Here is a 15469-nt window from a genome sequence, read left to right as displayed (position 1 = left end):
AATGAGATCATGAACAAAAAACACTTAGCACGTGGCCCCCTGCCACTCAAAAACAAACAGAAAAGTGGACTTTGTTTCTGTCCTGTTCCAATCCAACTTCTTTGTTGGATATGGAATTCGTAAAGTTGGTTGACAATTTGTTTGTGTGGGAAAATAAACTCTGAAGCTAAAAGCTGATTTGCATTGGCTTCTAAACTGGCCAAACAGTCCTGCCGCAGAATCTGGAATGAAGGCATCACGGGAAGAGGCAACAAGGGTGTTAGTAAAGGCTTCAAAAGTAAAGAAATGAGGTACGTCATCCTTCCCCTTCTGACAAGCCAGGTCTCTGAATCCCAATCCTCTCTCTCCACGACAGTTAGCAGAGCAAAGCGTTCTACATTCCAAACCCTAATTTTGAAGAGAATCAAATGCATGTCACAAACCCTAGGTTTTTGGTCCTACGGATATCCTCACACAGGCGCACAAAGACACGTGTGTGCAAGGCCATGGTCACTCAGCTTTGCAGAGGGGCAACGCCCTGTAGACAGCTGAAGGCGTGTCCCCAGCAGGACACCAGGGAAGTGAGTGCTGTCACGCTCTCGCTACGGCCTGTGCGGCGGCCATGAGAAAGGGTGCAGCAAATCACCACACACTGATATGGAACAACCGCTAAACGAAATCGAAGGGGCAGAGCAGAGCATATACCGGGAAAGCACCGGGCAAATAAAAGGGGGTGCGCACGCCCACTAGCGTGCCTGTGTAGACCTGTCTCTGGGGATGCGCTGAGAAGCCGCTCATCGCCGTTGCCTTCGAGGAGCAGAAGTGGAGGCGGGACAAGCGAGAGGCACTCGCCCGTGTTTGCGCTTTTGTTGTGTACGTGTTTTGTCATGTGCATGTTATCAAATTTTTAGTCAGGTAAAATCGAGATGCGTGGTGATCGTAAAGACAACACTGGCTGGGGAGATAACAGCCCCCAAGTGCTGGATGCCTGTGTGTCGGGGGCGCTGGGGCTCTCCCGACTTGTCTCTCAGTCGTCCTCTGCGGAGGGGTCGCTGTCCCCCATCATTCAACTGAGGGGACTGAGGCTCAAAGTTCAGACAAGGTACTCGATTTAACGGAAACCCACACAGCTAGCAAGGAGCAGAGCCTGGGTTCGAACCTGGTGTTGACAAACTCCAAATCCTTTTCCTACACTTCACGGTGGCGGACTGCGGGCTGTTCGCAGAAACCCTCCTCCTCTTCCTCCTGGACACAGCGCTAGTGTGGTGACGAAGACTGTCTCCTCGTCCCAGCATCAGTCTGGCTCCTCTGAGCCCTCTCCCCAACTCGGCCTCTACCTTTTGGCTTCTGTGTCGGTCTCCACATTACCCCATTTCAGCGAGAATCGCCCACCCTCCGTACCTGGTCCCTCTCGACAGGTAATCAAACTCTCCACCCCCGCCCTTCGCGCGTCTCCCTGGTCTGCCTCCAGCAGGAATCCCGCCGGGTTGGCTTACCCAGGCCCCCCGTCGCCCTGATGTTTCCTCCCAGGGGTTTTCCGCCCACTGGCTGCCCGCCCCTCCTGGGCTCTCAACCCCCACCCGGCCTGCGGTGTTGGGAGTGGAGCCCATGCCCTGCCCAGGTCTCCTCCGTCCTGCTACAGTAGCTCCTGAATAAAACCTGTTCTCACCACCCCTGTCTAGCCCTGGTTTCCTCTGACAACAGGCAGGTGTAACCACGTGTCTGCGTCCCACACAGTGGAACATGGGCAGACGTGACACGCGCCATGAGCAAGACTCACAGAGAAGCCTCCTGCACGTGCTCTTCCTCGCTCCTTCCTCTGCCGCCGCCTGGCTGTCGATGCAAAGACCCCAAGGGATGGCAGGGTCACAGAGGGAAAGAGCCGAGTCCCCGGGCGAACCGCCACCAACCTGAGTAACCCCCCCCAGGCAGCTCACCAGGGCAAGAAATCGACTGCCATTGTGCGGAGCCCTTACACGCGAGGCCACTTTGTCGCGATGCCTCGGCCTAGTCTAAGGAGCACACCCAGTGGACTGAAACAACGGCCCAAGAAGCGCGAAAGCCTTGGGGTTCCACACGGTCAGGGGGACCCACACGAGTCAGGCACCGGGGCAGGGCTGGGAGTCGGCAGTGACTAGGAGAGCCCTCCCCGCGCAGCGGGGACACTGCCCACAGGTGCCTGAGCCCCACCTCTGTAGGCCGGGTCAGACCCAGTTCAAAGCAAAGGGGGCAGGGCAAGTTTTCATTTGTTCGCTATTGGTCATCAAGTGTGTCAGGACAGGAGGCAGGTGAGGCAGGGGATGGGGTGTCCGGGGAGGTCACTCTCCCAGGTGAGGGTAGGTGAGAGCCCCCCGCTGCAGGTGAAGCTAGCGCTGGTTCACATTCTCCATTCTTCCAGGTCACAAGCCCGCCCTGAGCACCTGCTCTAGACCAGACACAGGGAAACACACGCCTGAAACCCCAGACTGCTCAGGGTTCGATGCCCACAAACACATCGTTACCCCCCATGGAAAGCGGTGTCTGCCCAGGGGTGTGCTGGGTGCCCCACGGACAGAGAGGGAGCAGCAGCTGCTCCTGCAGGGAGGGCGAGGGTGCACAGTGGAGCTGTAACTGACTGGACAGTGAAGTGGGGCCCCAAGTTCAGCGGCGGGTGGGGGGGGGAGTCAGGGAAACAAAAGCCACTCCAGGCCAAGAGATGGGTGTGAGCAGAGGGTGGAGGTACCCCGCTAACTCAGCTGAAGTATGACTGGGGGTGGGGAGGGGAGGGGAGGGGAGGGGAAGCCCGGCAGGGGTGAGGCTGACTGGGCAGCAGGGGAGGTCCTCAGGCCCTTCAGCGCTTAGCTGGGATGTGAGCCAGGGCTGAACGTAAGCACGTCGCCCAGCAGAGGCACCTCAGCCCTCTGGCTCTTGCAGATGAGGCTACCTTCCGAAGTCTCCTTAAATGTGACACCGAGAAGGAATCACACGTCAACTTGCTCGCTACTACCATCAAGGAGGGCCACGCAAGTGTCTCCTCTGCAGAGAAGCAGAGGAAAGGGAAGGACAGGACGTGCCGGCCCCCACTTCCCTGCGGGTGAGGCCAGCGGCAGGCCCAGGGCAGGCAGGTGAGCTCCCTCCCGCCTTCAGGGAGCATTCAGTCTTTGCTGGCACAGGTGCTGACCTCCCTGGGCACAACAACGCATCACTGCGGGTGTCGTGGGGAGAGCAGGGCGCACAGGGCAGGCGGCGGAGCGCGGGGCAGGAGCAGGAACTGCAAGGGTGGACCTGGGCCGAGATGCCAGTTCCACCCCTCCGGCCAGGGTCCTGGGCGTGCAGCTTCCTCACCTACAGAATGCACAGCCCCACCCTTCGAGCAGGAGGTCAGAAAACCCACCTAAACGCTCCTAACCTGGGCCCTCCTCAGTTGGGACCCTCGGGGGAGGTTTGCTCCCTCCCCTGCCCCCTTGGAAAGGGGCCAGGCCCTGTGAACGGCATCTTTATTCTTTTGTTTCCAAAGCATCTAAATCTGATTTAACTCTGAGTCTTGCTCCTCAACGAGGTTGAAGTATGTCACTGATTACTTAACGGCCCGTCACCCACGAGGCCTTTATTAAATACCAGCATGAAGCCCAGGCAATGAGAGCACCAGTGGCTCACAAATCTCTCCCCACTGTGAGGACGGCTTTCAGGTGTCCCCTGGGCCCCCATCTCTCTCTGCCTGGAAGGAGGCTCAGGAAAGGGGGCACCATGGCCTGGAGGGACACATTAGATGACCCTCCATGGCTGGAAGCCTGAGGCCCCTCCCTCGTCGGAAAGTAAGATGTGGATCCCTGGGGAAGAGAGACACTAGGAGCAACGCCCCTGACCATGACCTGCCGCAGGGGCGAGGAGACTGCACGTGACTCTGCACCCGCAAAGACCTGGGTTGGAGTCCTTCAGACAGGTACTCATCTGTGGGGCAGAGCTAAGGGTATGTAAACACTACCTGCATCAGAGCATTGATGCTCTGCTCACCAGCTACCTGCTGGTGGTGGCTTGTTTGCCAGATACTGGAAACTAACCAGGAGGCCACTGTCCTTGCCCCTAGGAAGGTTTTCCCGCCTCCCAGTTCACCACCCAACCCCTAAATATGCCTTCCACACCACAGCCAGAGGGGTCTTTCCAACACACAAATGTGAGTGTGTCTCACACACAAACACACAGCTATTCAAAACCTCTGAATGGCTCCCAGACCTTTTAGGCCTGGCTCCGGCCTACCCCTCCGGTCCAATCACTCATCACTCTCTGCTCCTCAAATTTCCTCCCTCCATCCATCCATCCATATTCCAGCTGGAGTAACTGCTTGCGGTGCCCCTGTTCCCCACACTATAGCTTGCCCCCAGGTTGCTGTGCATGGGGCGCCCTGCCTGGACACTTGTCCCACCTCCGCTCACCCCCAGAGCCTTGCTCAGCCCTCTCTTCCATGCAGGCAGGCAGACGGACAGATGCTGTTGGAGGCCCTCGCTGAGCCCTGAGGGAGTCAGCTGTCCCCCCCTCCCTTTAACACTGCTGTTCTCTCGGTGGAGCGTGACAATCAGACAGCAACCCCTGACTCACTCTTAGGCCACTTTTGTGTTTGCCCAGAGAGAAGGGGAGTCCACAGGATAAAATGAGGGCTCAGGAAGTGTTTGGGGGTGAATAAAGAATCACGTCAGCCCATATCCATCAAAAGCTTATTATATAGTTATGCCAGGCACTGTGCTCTGGAGCGTGAGGATTCAATAATAATAATAAACGAGACAGATGTGGCCCTCACGCGAGCTGAATTTCAATCTGGTGGGAACGGAAGAAAATGAAGCCACGACAATGAGGCTGACTCACGCGATGACAGCAGAGACGTGAAGCCAGAAGGCGGTGTGGGCGACGGCAGAGGTGAACTCAGCCCCTCTGGAAACACCTCCCCAGTCCGGAGCTCGGCCCCCCCCACCCAGAGAGCAGCGGGGCCTGGAAGGAAGGGTCAGAGGCCCCTTAACAGCCAAAAACGTGTCCAAAAGACCATTTCCTTACTCAATTCCCACACACACGAACCTTGGCCAAGCATCCAGGTCGACCCTGCGGGCCACCCGCGGTCCCCACTGCACTTGGTACAAGCACCGGCAGAGCTCTTTGCAGCTGGCCTTGGAACCACCAGGGGCAGGGCCTGCCGGCCGCCACGCAAGGCTGTTTAGGTCACACTCGAGATGTCGTGATGTCCACAGACAGGCGTCTTTCATGTTTTGAACACATTTCATATTTTATAATTACACTTTTCACTCTACCAACAAATGGATTACTCATAACCAATATTAATAATATATGATTTTACACATGATCATAATCATATTATCATATTCTCATAAAGCAGTTATTGACTGAAGCTGGGAATTCAGAAATACTCAGGCTTGGTAAACAAACACCGGATGGACCGGGGCATTTTCTATTTACAACGAGAAGCTTCTGGCGTGGGGCACTCCGTGCCTCGTTTCAACGACGACACGTTGTTCCCCTTCGTCGACGGGGACATTCTCCGGTCTCCGGTGCCTCCACAGTGGGCCGTGTTTCTAGGTAAGATCTGGTGTGTGATTGGCGAGTGCTCTCCACTCTTCAAAAAAACTCTCATTGGTACATCAGTGCACTAGTTAAATGTGAAGTTTCAACGTGGGGCCCAACCACCTGGTATTTATTATGCCAGAGCAGTTCTGAATTCCAAGTTCTACACCGATAAGAAATTCATTATGCCATGCAGATATTAGGTAGTAACTAATATTCATTTATCGCTAATAATCCATTTTCTGTAGCAACTGTTTGAGGTGTAAATAATATATCAATTCATTTAATATTTTCTCTTTAAGGAGTAGGGGCACCTTTTTTTCATTCACACAAAAGGGCAGTATGGGCCAGTGGTGGCCCTAGTTCAAGGTCAGGGATGGCGTCTAATTGTGTCTTTATCACTAGTGCCTTGCAGAGGGCTTCAGGAGCAGTGGACATTCAACGCATGTTGGTTAAATGAATGATGAAGACCTTTCAAGGCCTCAGAACTTAAAATCATACAGGCTTTAGTCACCGTACTCTCCAGAACTACTGCACATTCTAACGGAATAGTATTGCAAAAACTCTTCAAACAACATCCTTGGTGACCAGCTGAAGCTTATTCATCGTCACCCAGGAGAGGCCGACGGCCTCTCCCTTGTTCCCTAGACACAGCACCGTTCCCAAGGGGAAAAGCTTCGGGAGGAAGGCGCTTCCACCGTCACAACACACCCCTAGCGGAACACCACTGCCGCCTGCCTGGAGAGTCATAAAGTTTGGCCGTTTCTGAGAAAATGTCATCAAAATCCAGGATGATGATAAGGCCCTATGTAGGGAGTTTCAAACAGAGCCCGAAGTCCTGACGAAAGAAACAAGTGCACGGACTAAAGAAAGCTACGTTACTGCGGTAAGTAAACCGGCCAGAACCTAAGGCTTACCGCCGGCTGCCTCTCCATTCCCGGCTGGAACCCCACGACACCGGAGACACGGTGCGTCTGCTGCCTGGAATCCCTTAGGTCACTTCCCTTTAGAGAAAATAGTCACTTTGAAGGCAGTCCAGAAAAACAGCACTAGAGCCGTTCCTGGTCACGTGGTTCAATTTAATGAATGTTTGCTAAATGCCTTCTCTGTGCCAGGCCCTGGAAGACTCAAAGATGAGCAAGACGAGCTCCCTGCTACTGAGCCTCTCAGCGTCTAGGGAAAGAGACGATCTCAATCGGAGACCTTCCCCAGCCGGCACCATCCCATCCCACACGACACCATCTCTCCCGAGGTCCCCAGTAGCACCCTAAGGTGCCCCTGCCTCCACCCTGGAACCCCTCTCCCACCGTTTCTCTGTTCAGCAGCCAGAGCATCTTTTTGAAAGCAAGTGTAATTATCTTTCCCCTGGACATAGGCGATGGTCCAGCTTCTGCATGTGGTCATCAGATTAGAAACTCCCGTATCAAGTCAGTTATGGCCATATTCTCAGTGAGTGAACTCAAAAACAAACAAACAACAACAAAAACCTCCTTTGTCTTGGCATTAGCTCAGGAAGGGAAAAACAGAAGGGAGAGTGTACCCCCCAGGTGCCTAATCATGACCCTCTACTGATGCAAGTCTGCAGTCAGATTTCAACTGTGCCTAGGACCTAGCAAGCCCAAGACCAAAGGCGTTGTGGGAGGCATTCTACACCGGATCGGTGGGGCCCTCCGAGGCATCTGCGCCAGAGGAAAACCCCGCTGTAAACACAAGCCTCAAAGAACAGTCTGAGATTACAGTTCCAAGGCACTCGAGCTCACTATCAAAAAAGAAAAAGCAAACATCTAAACGAGAATTCCACCCCCCACCAGCCCACAATGGACCCCTAAATGTGAGCAAGCAATAAACTTTTGTTGTAAACCTCTGACATTTTGTGGCTGTTTGTTACTATAGCCCAGTTCAGTCATCCTGATGCGTACAGGGGTCGGAAAAACCATCTGGAAAGTAACGCTCCAAACTGTAAGCCTGCTGCTGCCTCCAAGGAGAATGAGAGGAAGAAGGGAGGGGACTGGGACGGGGGAGCAGGGACTTGGGGATTTTATTTCCTATTCTTGGGAACTGTCTTTCTACGTGCACATACGGTTTTGAGAAACTGAACAAAGACATTTGTAAATAATCTAAGGTGTCTAGAATGTTTTCCACTGTTGCTTTTTAAAATTCCAGTAAGCCACAGTTCTGACACCAGGAGAAATAGTGTCCGGACCAGCACAAAGAGCAACTTCAAAAGCCAGGCCTCCGTGAGAGCGGGGCAGAGGGAGTAAACGAATTCCTGGAGCCGCAACCCGACGCCCAGGGTGACGTCACCGCAGTCGAGCTGCCCTACTAGTCTAGCTCCATCGAGGAAGAGAAGGCTTCACTGGGATGGCGCAGAAGCGGGTGGGTGAGGAGAAGGCACCGTCAGAAAGGCCTGTGAAGGACGTATGAGGCATTTATAAAGACTAGACGATGGTTCGAACACACCCTGGCAAACAACTGGTCGCACAAATGGCAGTCAAGGCCGCTGTTAAGGCCAGGCGCCCCGTGGTGTGACGCAGGAGAGATGCCCGTCCAGCTGCAACAGAGAACCACGACCCCTGTTCTCATCATCTGCAGTCTCTGAAACAAAGAGCTCGCACAGTAAGAGACCTCGGGCCAGGGGCTTACGCAAACTATCGCCAACAAAGGTCCCTCTCTCAAATGCCTCATCCGCGGCGGCTGGTGTCCATGGCGCCACTGTGCATCTCCAGGGAGGGCAGCTCGCAGCAACAGTGGCCTCTGCTCCCCAAGGCATCTTTTCCCTAAGCTCTTCTCTAATGAGAGTGTCAAACTGCAGAAGAATAGACGGGAGAGGAGGAGAGAGGCTCATGTGATTGGAAGCAGACAATACAATCCTGCAAATATTTACTGAGCCGGCAACCAGCCCTCTCTTTCATGCTGTAACTGCAGCGGTGGCCCTGTGCACATGGGTTGCCTATTCTAGAATAAACTCTTCTGATTGCAAGTTTACCAAGCTAATGTTTGACTTTTTCCCTTTGAAACAAATTTTAAGAGTGTGGACACAGTTGGATTAGACCTGCACAGAGTGGGTGCGACTGAACAGGGAGTTGGTGGTTGGCGTGGGTCGCCTGGGACTGACCAAGAGTGGGAAGGAGAGCTGGGGCCTCATGTGGCGAGAACCTGTGGTCCTATCCAGACAGATGAGAAAGCTTCTTAGCATGGCCTTGACTGTCCTCTGTGATCTGGCTCCTTCTCCCCCTCTGTCCACTCCCGCTCAGGGTCCCTAAGCTGCCCTCACCCCATCCTGCATATAAAACCTAATCCACACTCCCTGCCTCTGTTCCTACTCCGTATGCAGTGCCCTCTTCCCACCCAGCTCCCAGACCAGACTGTCAGTCTGTGGGCATGTCTGTCCCTTGACACCTGCCACCCCCGAGCCAGGTCTGCAGGCAGACACCCCGCAGGGAGCAGTGGAAGAGACAGAACTGACACCTGGTTTCAAATGAAATACCTGTGTCAGATGCTGGCTCTGCCACTTGCCAGCTGGGCGACCTTGGCTAAGTTAACCTCTGTGCCCTTTGATGTCCTCCTCTGTAAAATGGAGACAATCGGGCACTGGTTACGGTACTGGGAGGTGGCGTGCATGTAAAACACTCAGAAGAGTGAGTGTCCGACGCAGGGTAAGAGCTGTGGAAGGGTTCATTACAGCTGCTGTTGTCAAATGTATGGGAATAAAGAAAAGGAAAGGAGGGAGGGAGACTGCCCTGTCGTCAAGCAAATGTCCGACTCCCTGTGCTGGCCGCGTGCCGCCCCGCTAAGCGGACAGTGTCATGCAGCCCCTCGCTGTGCACTCAGAAAAGCAGGCACAGACTTTCACCCTGGTTGACACTCATGCCCTTATTTCTTGCCTGGGCCACCCACCTACCCCTGCCAAAGCTAGCCAGCTGGGCACTTGCAAGTCCTGCAACAGGAGCACAGTGTGACAGGCAAGGGGCACTGGCTGAGTCCCTTGCACCGCAGCGCCCGGCGGATGTTCCTGCTCCCAGAATGCCGGTGCTGCGCACGGGAGACGAACTTGTCCAGCACCACCCCTGCACCGAACGGAGCCAAGGGGCTGTGGTTTGTGCTATGCTAGGAGCCAGTTTACTTGTCACGAAGTTAACTTTGTCACAGGTACTAAGAATTCCATGATCTTAGTTTAACGCTGGAGGGAACTTTAAAATTTGCCTAGTCTGGCACTTCTCAAATGCCATTCTAGGGTGTTGGGATGAGATGTGAGCTCTGTTGCAAGTATTTCATCCAATTCTTGGGTGAGCATTTACTGAACTCGTTCAGTGTGCCAGGGACATAAGTGGACGCCACCCCCACCCATAGGACCCCACTGACTGATAGGAGAGAGCGGCATTAATAATCACACATCTAGTAGTAAAGTCTTCCCACTGTGAGTTATAGTGTAAAATACGCTAGAATGAGCATCTCTACTTACACCAATATGCTTTCTGAGCCAGAGAAAAAGGCAGAGCTCGGGTCGGGGTGGGTGGTGACAGATAGTGCCCTGGAAAGTGCCCACCCCCCTGGGATCACCAGTGCAAGGGTCTCATGTAGAATAACGTCACCATTATGAGGCTGCAGCAGTAGAGAGGCTGGGAACCACTGAAACTGCTCAACCCACCCCATTTCACTGGTAGGCAAACCAAGGCCCCAAAAGTTTCACATACTTGCCGAGACAGCACAGCCAATAAATGGAAGAAACTTACAATTCTGCAGTGGCTCAAACAGCCTTCCCCAAACGGAGCAAATCCCACAGCACGGCACCGGATCTGGCCCCTGCCATTTCTCCAGCCTCATCTCTCATCACTCTACCACCTGCTCAATGGTACAGCCATAGCGAACCCTGAATGCACCTCTGCTTTGCCCAGATTACTCCCTCTGCCAGGGACCGTAAGTCAACAGCCCTTAAATAATGCCTACTTCTTTTTGGCACTCAGAACTCAGCTCAGGTCTCTCTCCTCCAGGAAGCCCTCCCAAGCTGGCCCTCCTCCACCTCCCACAACACACGCAGCTCTACATAAAGAGAGAGAAACACTCATCACATGATGTATTCATTCATTTGACAACAATTTATTCAGCACCTTCTATGTGCTAAGCACCTGAAGGTAGAGACGTAAACAAAACAAAGCCCCTGCCCTCATGGAGCTTACATTCTAATGAGGGAACCAGACAATACAATACATAACACAGTATCAGGCAGTTTAGTGGCATGGGGAAAAAATAAAGACGAGCACAGGCCAACAGAGGGACCAACAGGGAGGCCTGTCTGAGGAAGTGGCACTTGGTCAGAGATCTTAAGTGACAGAGTCAGACATACACCTAACTGGGGGAGGGGCATTCAGGAAGCAGCAGCCAAGGCCTGTAATCACTGCCGCGGTTTGTTCACTTGTGTTTTATCCCTTTCTGAACTAGAAGGTCCTGCAGGGAAAGGGTACCTTACATCTTAAACATCTTTGGTCCTCGGGGCCCAGCATCCACCATGAACCGTACAGAGGGAGTGGACAGACCTGGGCCAGCATGCCTGCTGATTTCTGAGTGCATCTGGCACCACCTCTCACAATCTTAGCCAGCTTCGTGTCTCTCTCTCCCACGGAGCTAAGCTAAGCACAGGTCCTGCATAGGCCAAGTAGCCTCGCCTGACTCTGTGGTGGCCTGGTTTCAGTACCTGGTTGTCTCTTCATTAGAACTATGGCGCTGACGAGTTCTCTGATTTTATCTTGTTCTGGTCGTCCCATCTCTGGCCTGGACCTGGGACCCTGTCCAGAATCCAGAGTCCTCCCTCACCTCCTCCAGGTGTCCTAGGCTTGAAATTCCTGCCCTGAATCCCAAACCCCAAGGCTGAGGACCCTGACATCTGGAGTCAAACTTCCCCAATGGCTAACCCCTACCCACCTGGTAGAAGCCTGCCCTGTCTGAATCTCGCCATTCCTCCAAATCACATGACTCCTTCCTGCTGGGTCATCCACCCTCTGACCTCATCAATCGTTTCTGTGGCCATCTCTGCAAGTCCCAGCTTCACAAAACTGTCCCTGGACATCTACCACACTGAGGCCCACACTAAGTACCTGAGTCCTCCTGTTGCCTGTGGCACATCCCGACCCATCAGCAAACCATCTGGGTCTGAATCTCCAGACTCAACTACCCTAAGTCGCAATTCTCACACACACCTGAACCAAGTTAAACAGACTTAGATGCTGCAAATAAAGTCAAAAGGCTTAATCCACTAAACCAACTGCAACAGACACGCCTGGATGTCACTGGGGCTTCATCCCAGTCCCCATCAGGTCTATAACAGGCTCAGGCACAAATAACCCATCCCTTCATTCACCGTGTCATCCACCACTTACTGACACTTTGCTATGTGCCAAATCCTGGAATAGAAATACAGTGCCTACGCTGTTGGTGATGGTGGTGGTGGTGGTGGTGGTGACTGTAATGGTGTTGCAGGGAGAGAGAGGGGAGGGCAGTATTTATTGCACACTTGCACCGTGCCACAGTAAGCAGTGAGTCTTCCGATACTTCCACACTGCGAGACAGGTATCACTGGCCTCAATTTACAGAGGAGGAAACAAGCTTAAGAGGTGAAGCAACTTGCTCAAGGTGACAATGGCTAAGTAGCAGTGAGATCCGAGGTCTGTCTGCCTCCAACATACAAACTGTTACACTGCCCAAGAGTAGCACAGTAAGTGCTCAACAAATATAACTGAAATGAGGAAGTGGAAGAGAGAGGGTCCTAGGCCTCCGGGACTCACTGGAGCTACTGGACCAGACAGACATATAAACAAATGTCTCCAGTGTGGAGAGGCAGGTGCTGAGCACCAGAGACCGCTGCGCAGTAGGACTGCCAGAGGAAGGAGTGGCTACTCGGTCTGGAGGGGCTGAAAGCCTGGCGGAGGAAGTGACTGGAGGGGTTAGGCCTTGAGGGATGAGCAGCTTAGGCCCTGAATTTCCTCAAGGATGAGATCGTCCTATCCACCCCCCTGCGCCCCGCGGCGGGGCCGGGCCTCTCACCTCCTTCCACTGGAGCTGACGAATGCTGATCTTCAGGGCGTCCAGGGACGTCCTGGCCTTGGAGCTGTCCACGGTGACAGGCCGCAGACAGTGGTACTCGCCCGACCGGCGGCTCGAGCTCCGCTTGCAACTTTGGCCCTTGCTCCTGGGCTTCCCCTGCGGCCAGAAACCCGGTGCGGGCGCCGGCTTCGGCCTGGACACGGGCGGCGCGGGCGGCGGCCGCGGGAGAACGCGGGCGTCCCCCTCCTCGGTCGCGCGGGGCTGCGTCGGGACCGGGTCCTTGGCCGGCTCCTCCCTCGCCTTGCGCTCTGGCTCCCCGGACGCCCCCGCGTCCACGCGGACCTGCTCCGCCGCCACCGCCTGAGGTTCGGCCACGGCCACCGCCTCTGCCTCCCACCCCACCGCCAACTCCCTCTCGGAGCCGCCCGGCTGCATGGCGCTCAGGGCCGGTGCCAGGGCCACTGCCACCGCCGCCGCCGCCGGCCCTCTGTCCCAGTCCGTGACCAAACTGCCACCGCTGCCACCGCTGCCACGCGCTCCCCGCCGGAGCCCGTTGCCATGATCGCTCAGACTCTGGTTGACACGGCCCTCGTAGCCTTAGGACGGGGCCCCGGTAGGGACAATCAACGTCCAATCCCCAGCGACCTCATAGGCGGCCGTTCTCACGTGATCAGGCCTGTCACAGAGGCGGCGGTGGCCATCTTGGAAGAGGGCAAAATACCCCCTTGGCCAGCGAGCCCTCCTGCCCAGGAGTAGAACTTGCAGAAGCTGGAGATTCTGCAAGTCTGAACTCGACAAGAGGTCCGCTTCCCCACCTGCATACCCACTCGCTGGGATAGCTGCCAGTCTGAAGGAGGAGGCACAACCTCGCCCATCCCAAGGAACTCCACCATCTGGAAGCAACTCCGTCTGATGGTGGTCCAGGCCCTCAGGGAGTAGCGTTTGCAGGGACACCTGTTGCTCCTGAAGGGGAGAACCTACTCCGGTTCTCAGAGACCGCCCTCTGCAATGGGGAAGCCTTGGAGAATCCCTGCAGATTCCCTCCCAGGTTGATGTCGTGACCCGCAACTTTTCTTATGATGTCAGTTTGGTTGGTGTAATAAACACCATGAAAGTTACCATTTGAACGATTTTTAGGTGCACAGTTCAATGGCATTGAGTGCATTCACGATGCTGTGCAACTACCATCACCCAGCAAACCTTTCCAGAACTTCATCTTCTCAAATTGACACTCTCCAGGGGCACCCAACCCTTTGGCATCGCTGGGCCACACTGGAAGAAGAAGCATTGTCTTGGGCCACACATTAAATACATTGTGACACATAACCACAAAAACATCTTATAATTTTAAAAAAGATTTTGTTTATTTATCTTTAGAGGGGAAGGGAAGGAGAGAGGGAGAGAAACATCAATGTAAGGTTGCCTCTCCTGCGTCCCCTGCTGGGAACTGGCTGCAACCCAGGCATGTGCTCTGACTAGGAATCGAACCACAATCCTCTGGTTCACAGGCCGACGCTCAATCCACTGAGCTACACCAGCCAGGGCAAAACATCTCATAATGTTAATCATAAAGTAAATTTACGATTTTGTGTCGGGTCACATTCATAGCCATCCTGAGTCGCATGCATCCCGTGGGCCGTGGGTTGGACACCCCTGCACCCATTAAACACTAACTCCTATTATCCCTCCCCCAGCTCTGCTTTCTCTCTCTGTGAGTTTGACCCCTCCAAGTACCTCGCATAAGTGGAATCAGACAGTATCTGTCCTTCTGTGACTAGCTTAGTTCACCCAGCATAATGTCTCTGCATGACCCATGTGGTAGCATGTCTCAGAACCTCTTTTCCTTTTAAGGTTCGATAATGTCCATTGGGTCTATCCACCATATTGTCTCCTTCCATCCATCAGAGGACATTTGGGTTGCTTCCACCTGTTGGCTATTGTGAAGAAAGTGTCTGTGAATCCAAGCCCACAAATACCTTTTCAGGTCCCTGCTTTCAATTTTGGGGGGTTGTCATATGTTTTTAAGCTGATCCAAGGGGAGGGCTCTTCCTTGCACTAGAAGGACCCACTTGTGGGTATTTAGGGAATGAGCTTGAGGAGGAATTACAGACTGAAAGCAGTGACTGTAACTACACACAGGTGAACGGGGCCACACTCTGCACTGCAGGGTGAAAGGAACACTAAAGGCACCAAGTCGGGTGGCCCGTCTCCCTCACGCATCCCCCAGGTCTCCTCTCTCTTTGTTTTGGCCCAGGGTTTCACTGTGTGAATAAACTGCCTTAAGTGCTCGGGTCCCCAACTCCAGCAGCCCAAACCTTTCTAGCAGCAGAGGGAGCTCTTGCCTACCGCCCTGGAGCCAAGGGATTTATTTCAGTGTTTTAGTCAACTGGCCACCTGCACCTGGGTTTCCTGGGGTGCTTATTAAGAACGCAGGCTTTGGAACCCCAGGGGCTCCAGAGATGAAGAACTCTGGTGGGGCAGGAAGTCTGCATGTTAAATTAGATCCTCCGCTGATTTTAAGGCAGCCGCAGTCAAAAACCATTGCTCTGCACGGTCTGTTCCAAAGCCTCAGCAGATCCTCGGAGCTGTCCATGGTACCAGCGGGAAGCGCTCACAGCCCCCCAATCGCTCTCCGCCGGCCGGCTCCCCAATCCTGTCTCTCCTGCTAGCATCTCTGGTCTTACCCACCTGCATTCAGTCTTCCCCTCTTTTAAGACTGAAAGTCTCAAAGTCCTGACTCACCCTCTCCCTCGCCTTCTGAAATCAATCCTTTCCCAAGTCTTACAGGTTTTACATGGAAAAGTCTCTCCTCTCTTTCCTCTCTTATCCATTCTTCTAATCATTGTCCCAATTCAGGCCTTTATCCTGGGCAACTGCCCCCAACCCTCATGGGTCTCCCCAACTC

The 15469-nt window shown here is 54.1% G+C and overlaps 1 protein-coding gene across 2 annotated transcripts in view; it reads right to left on the bottom strand.

Moving 5' to 3' along the window:
• TTLL11 (tubulin tyrosine ligase like 11) overlaps nucleotides 1-13164 on the bottom strand; it is a 190583-nt gene extending 177419 nt beyond the window's left edge. Inside the window, exon 1 of one of the 2 annotated variants that reach the window (XM_037142176.2) lies at nucleotides 12565-13164. In XM_037142176.2, coding sequence (XP_036998071.2) covers nucleotides 12565-12999 — 435 coding nt within the window. In that variant the 5' untranslated portion in view covers nucleotides 13000-13164. The remainder of the gene's footprint in view (nucleotides 1-12564) is intronic. The other variant, XM_053656254.1, reaches the window with a different exon arrangement.
• Between the last annotated feature and the right edge of the window lie 2305 nt (nucleotides 13165-15469).

This window comes from Artibeus jamaicensis, unplaced genomic scaffold (genome assembly GCF_021234435.1).
Source record: "Artibeus jamaicensis isolate MK-2021 breed Jamaican fruit bat unplaced genomic scaffold, CSHL_Jam_final scaffold_1964, whole genome shotgun sequence".
NCBI classification, from domain to species: domain Eukaryota; kingdom Metazoa; phylum Chordata; class Mammalia; order Chiroptera; family Phyllostomidae; genus Artibeus; species Artibeus jamaicensis.
This window is presented reverse-complemented; position numbering and strand designations above follow the sequence as displayed.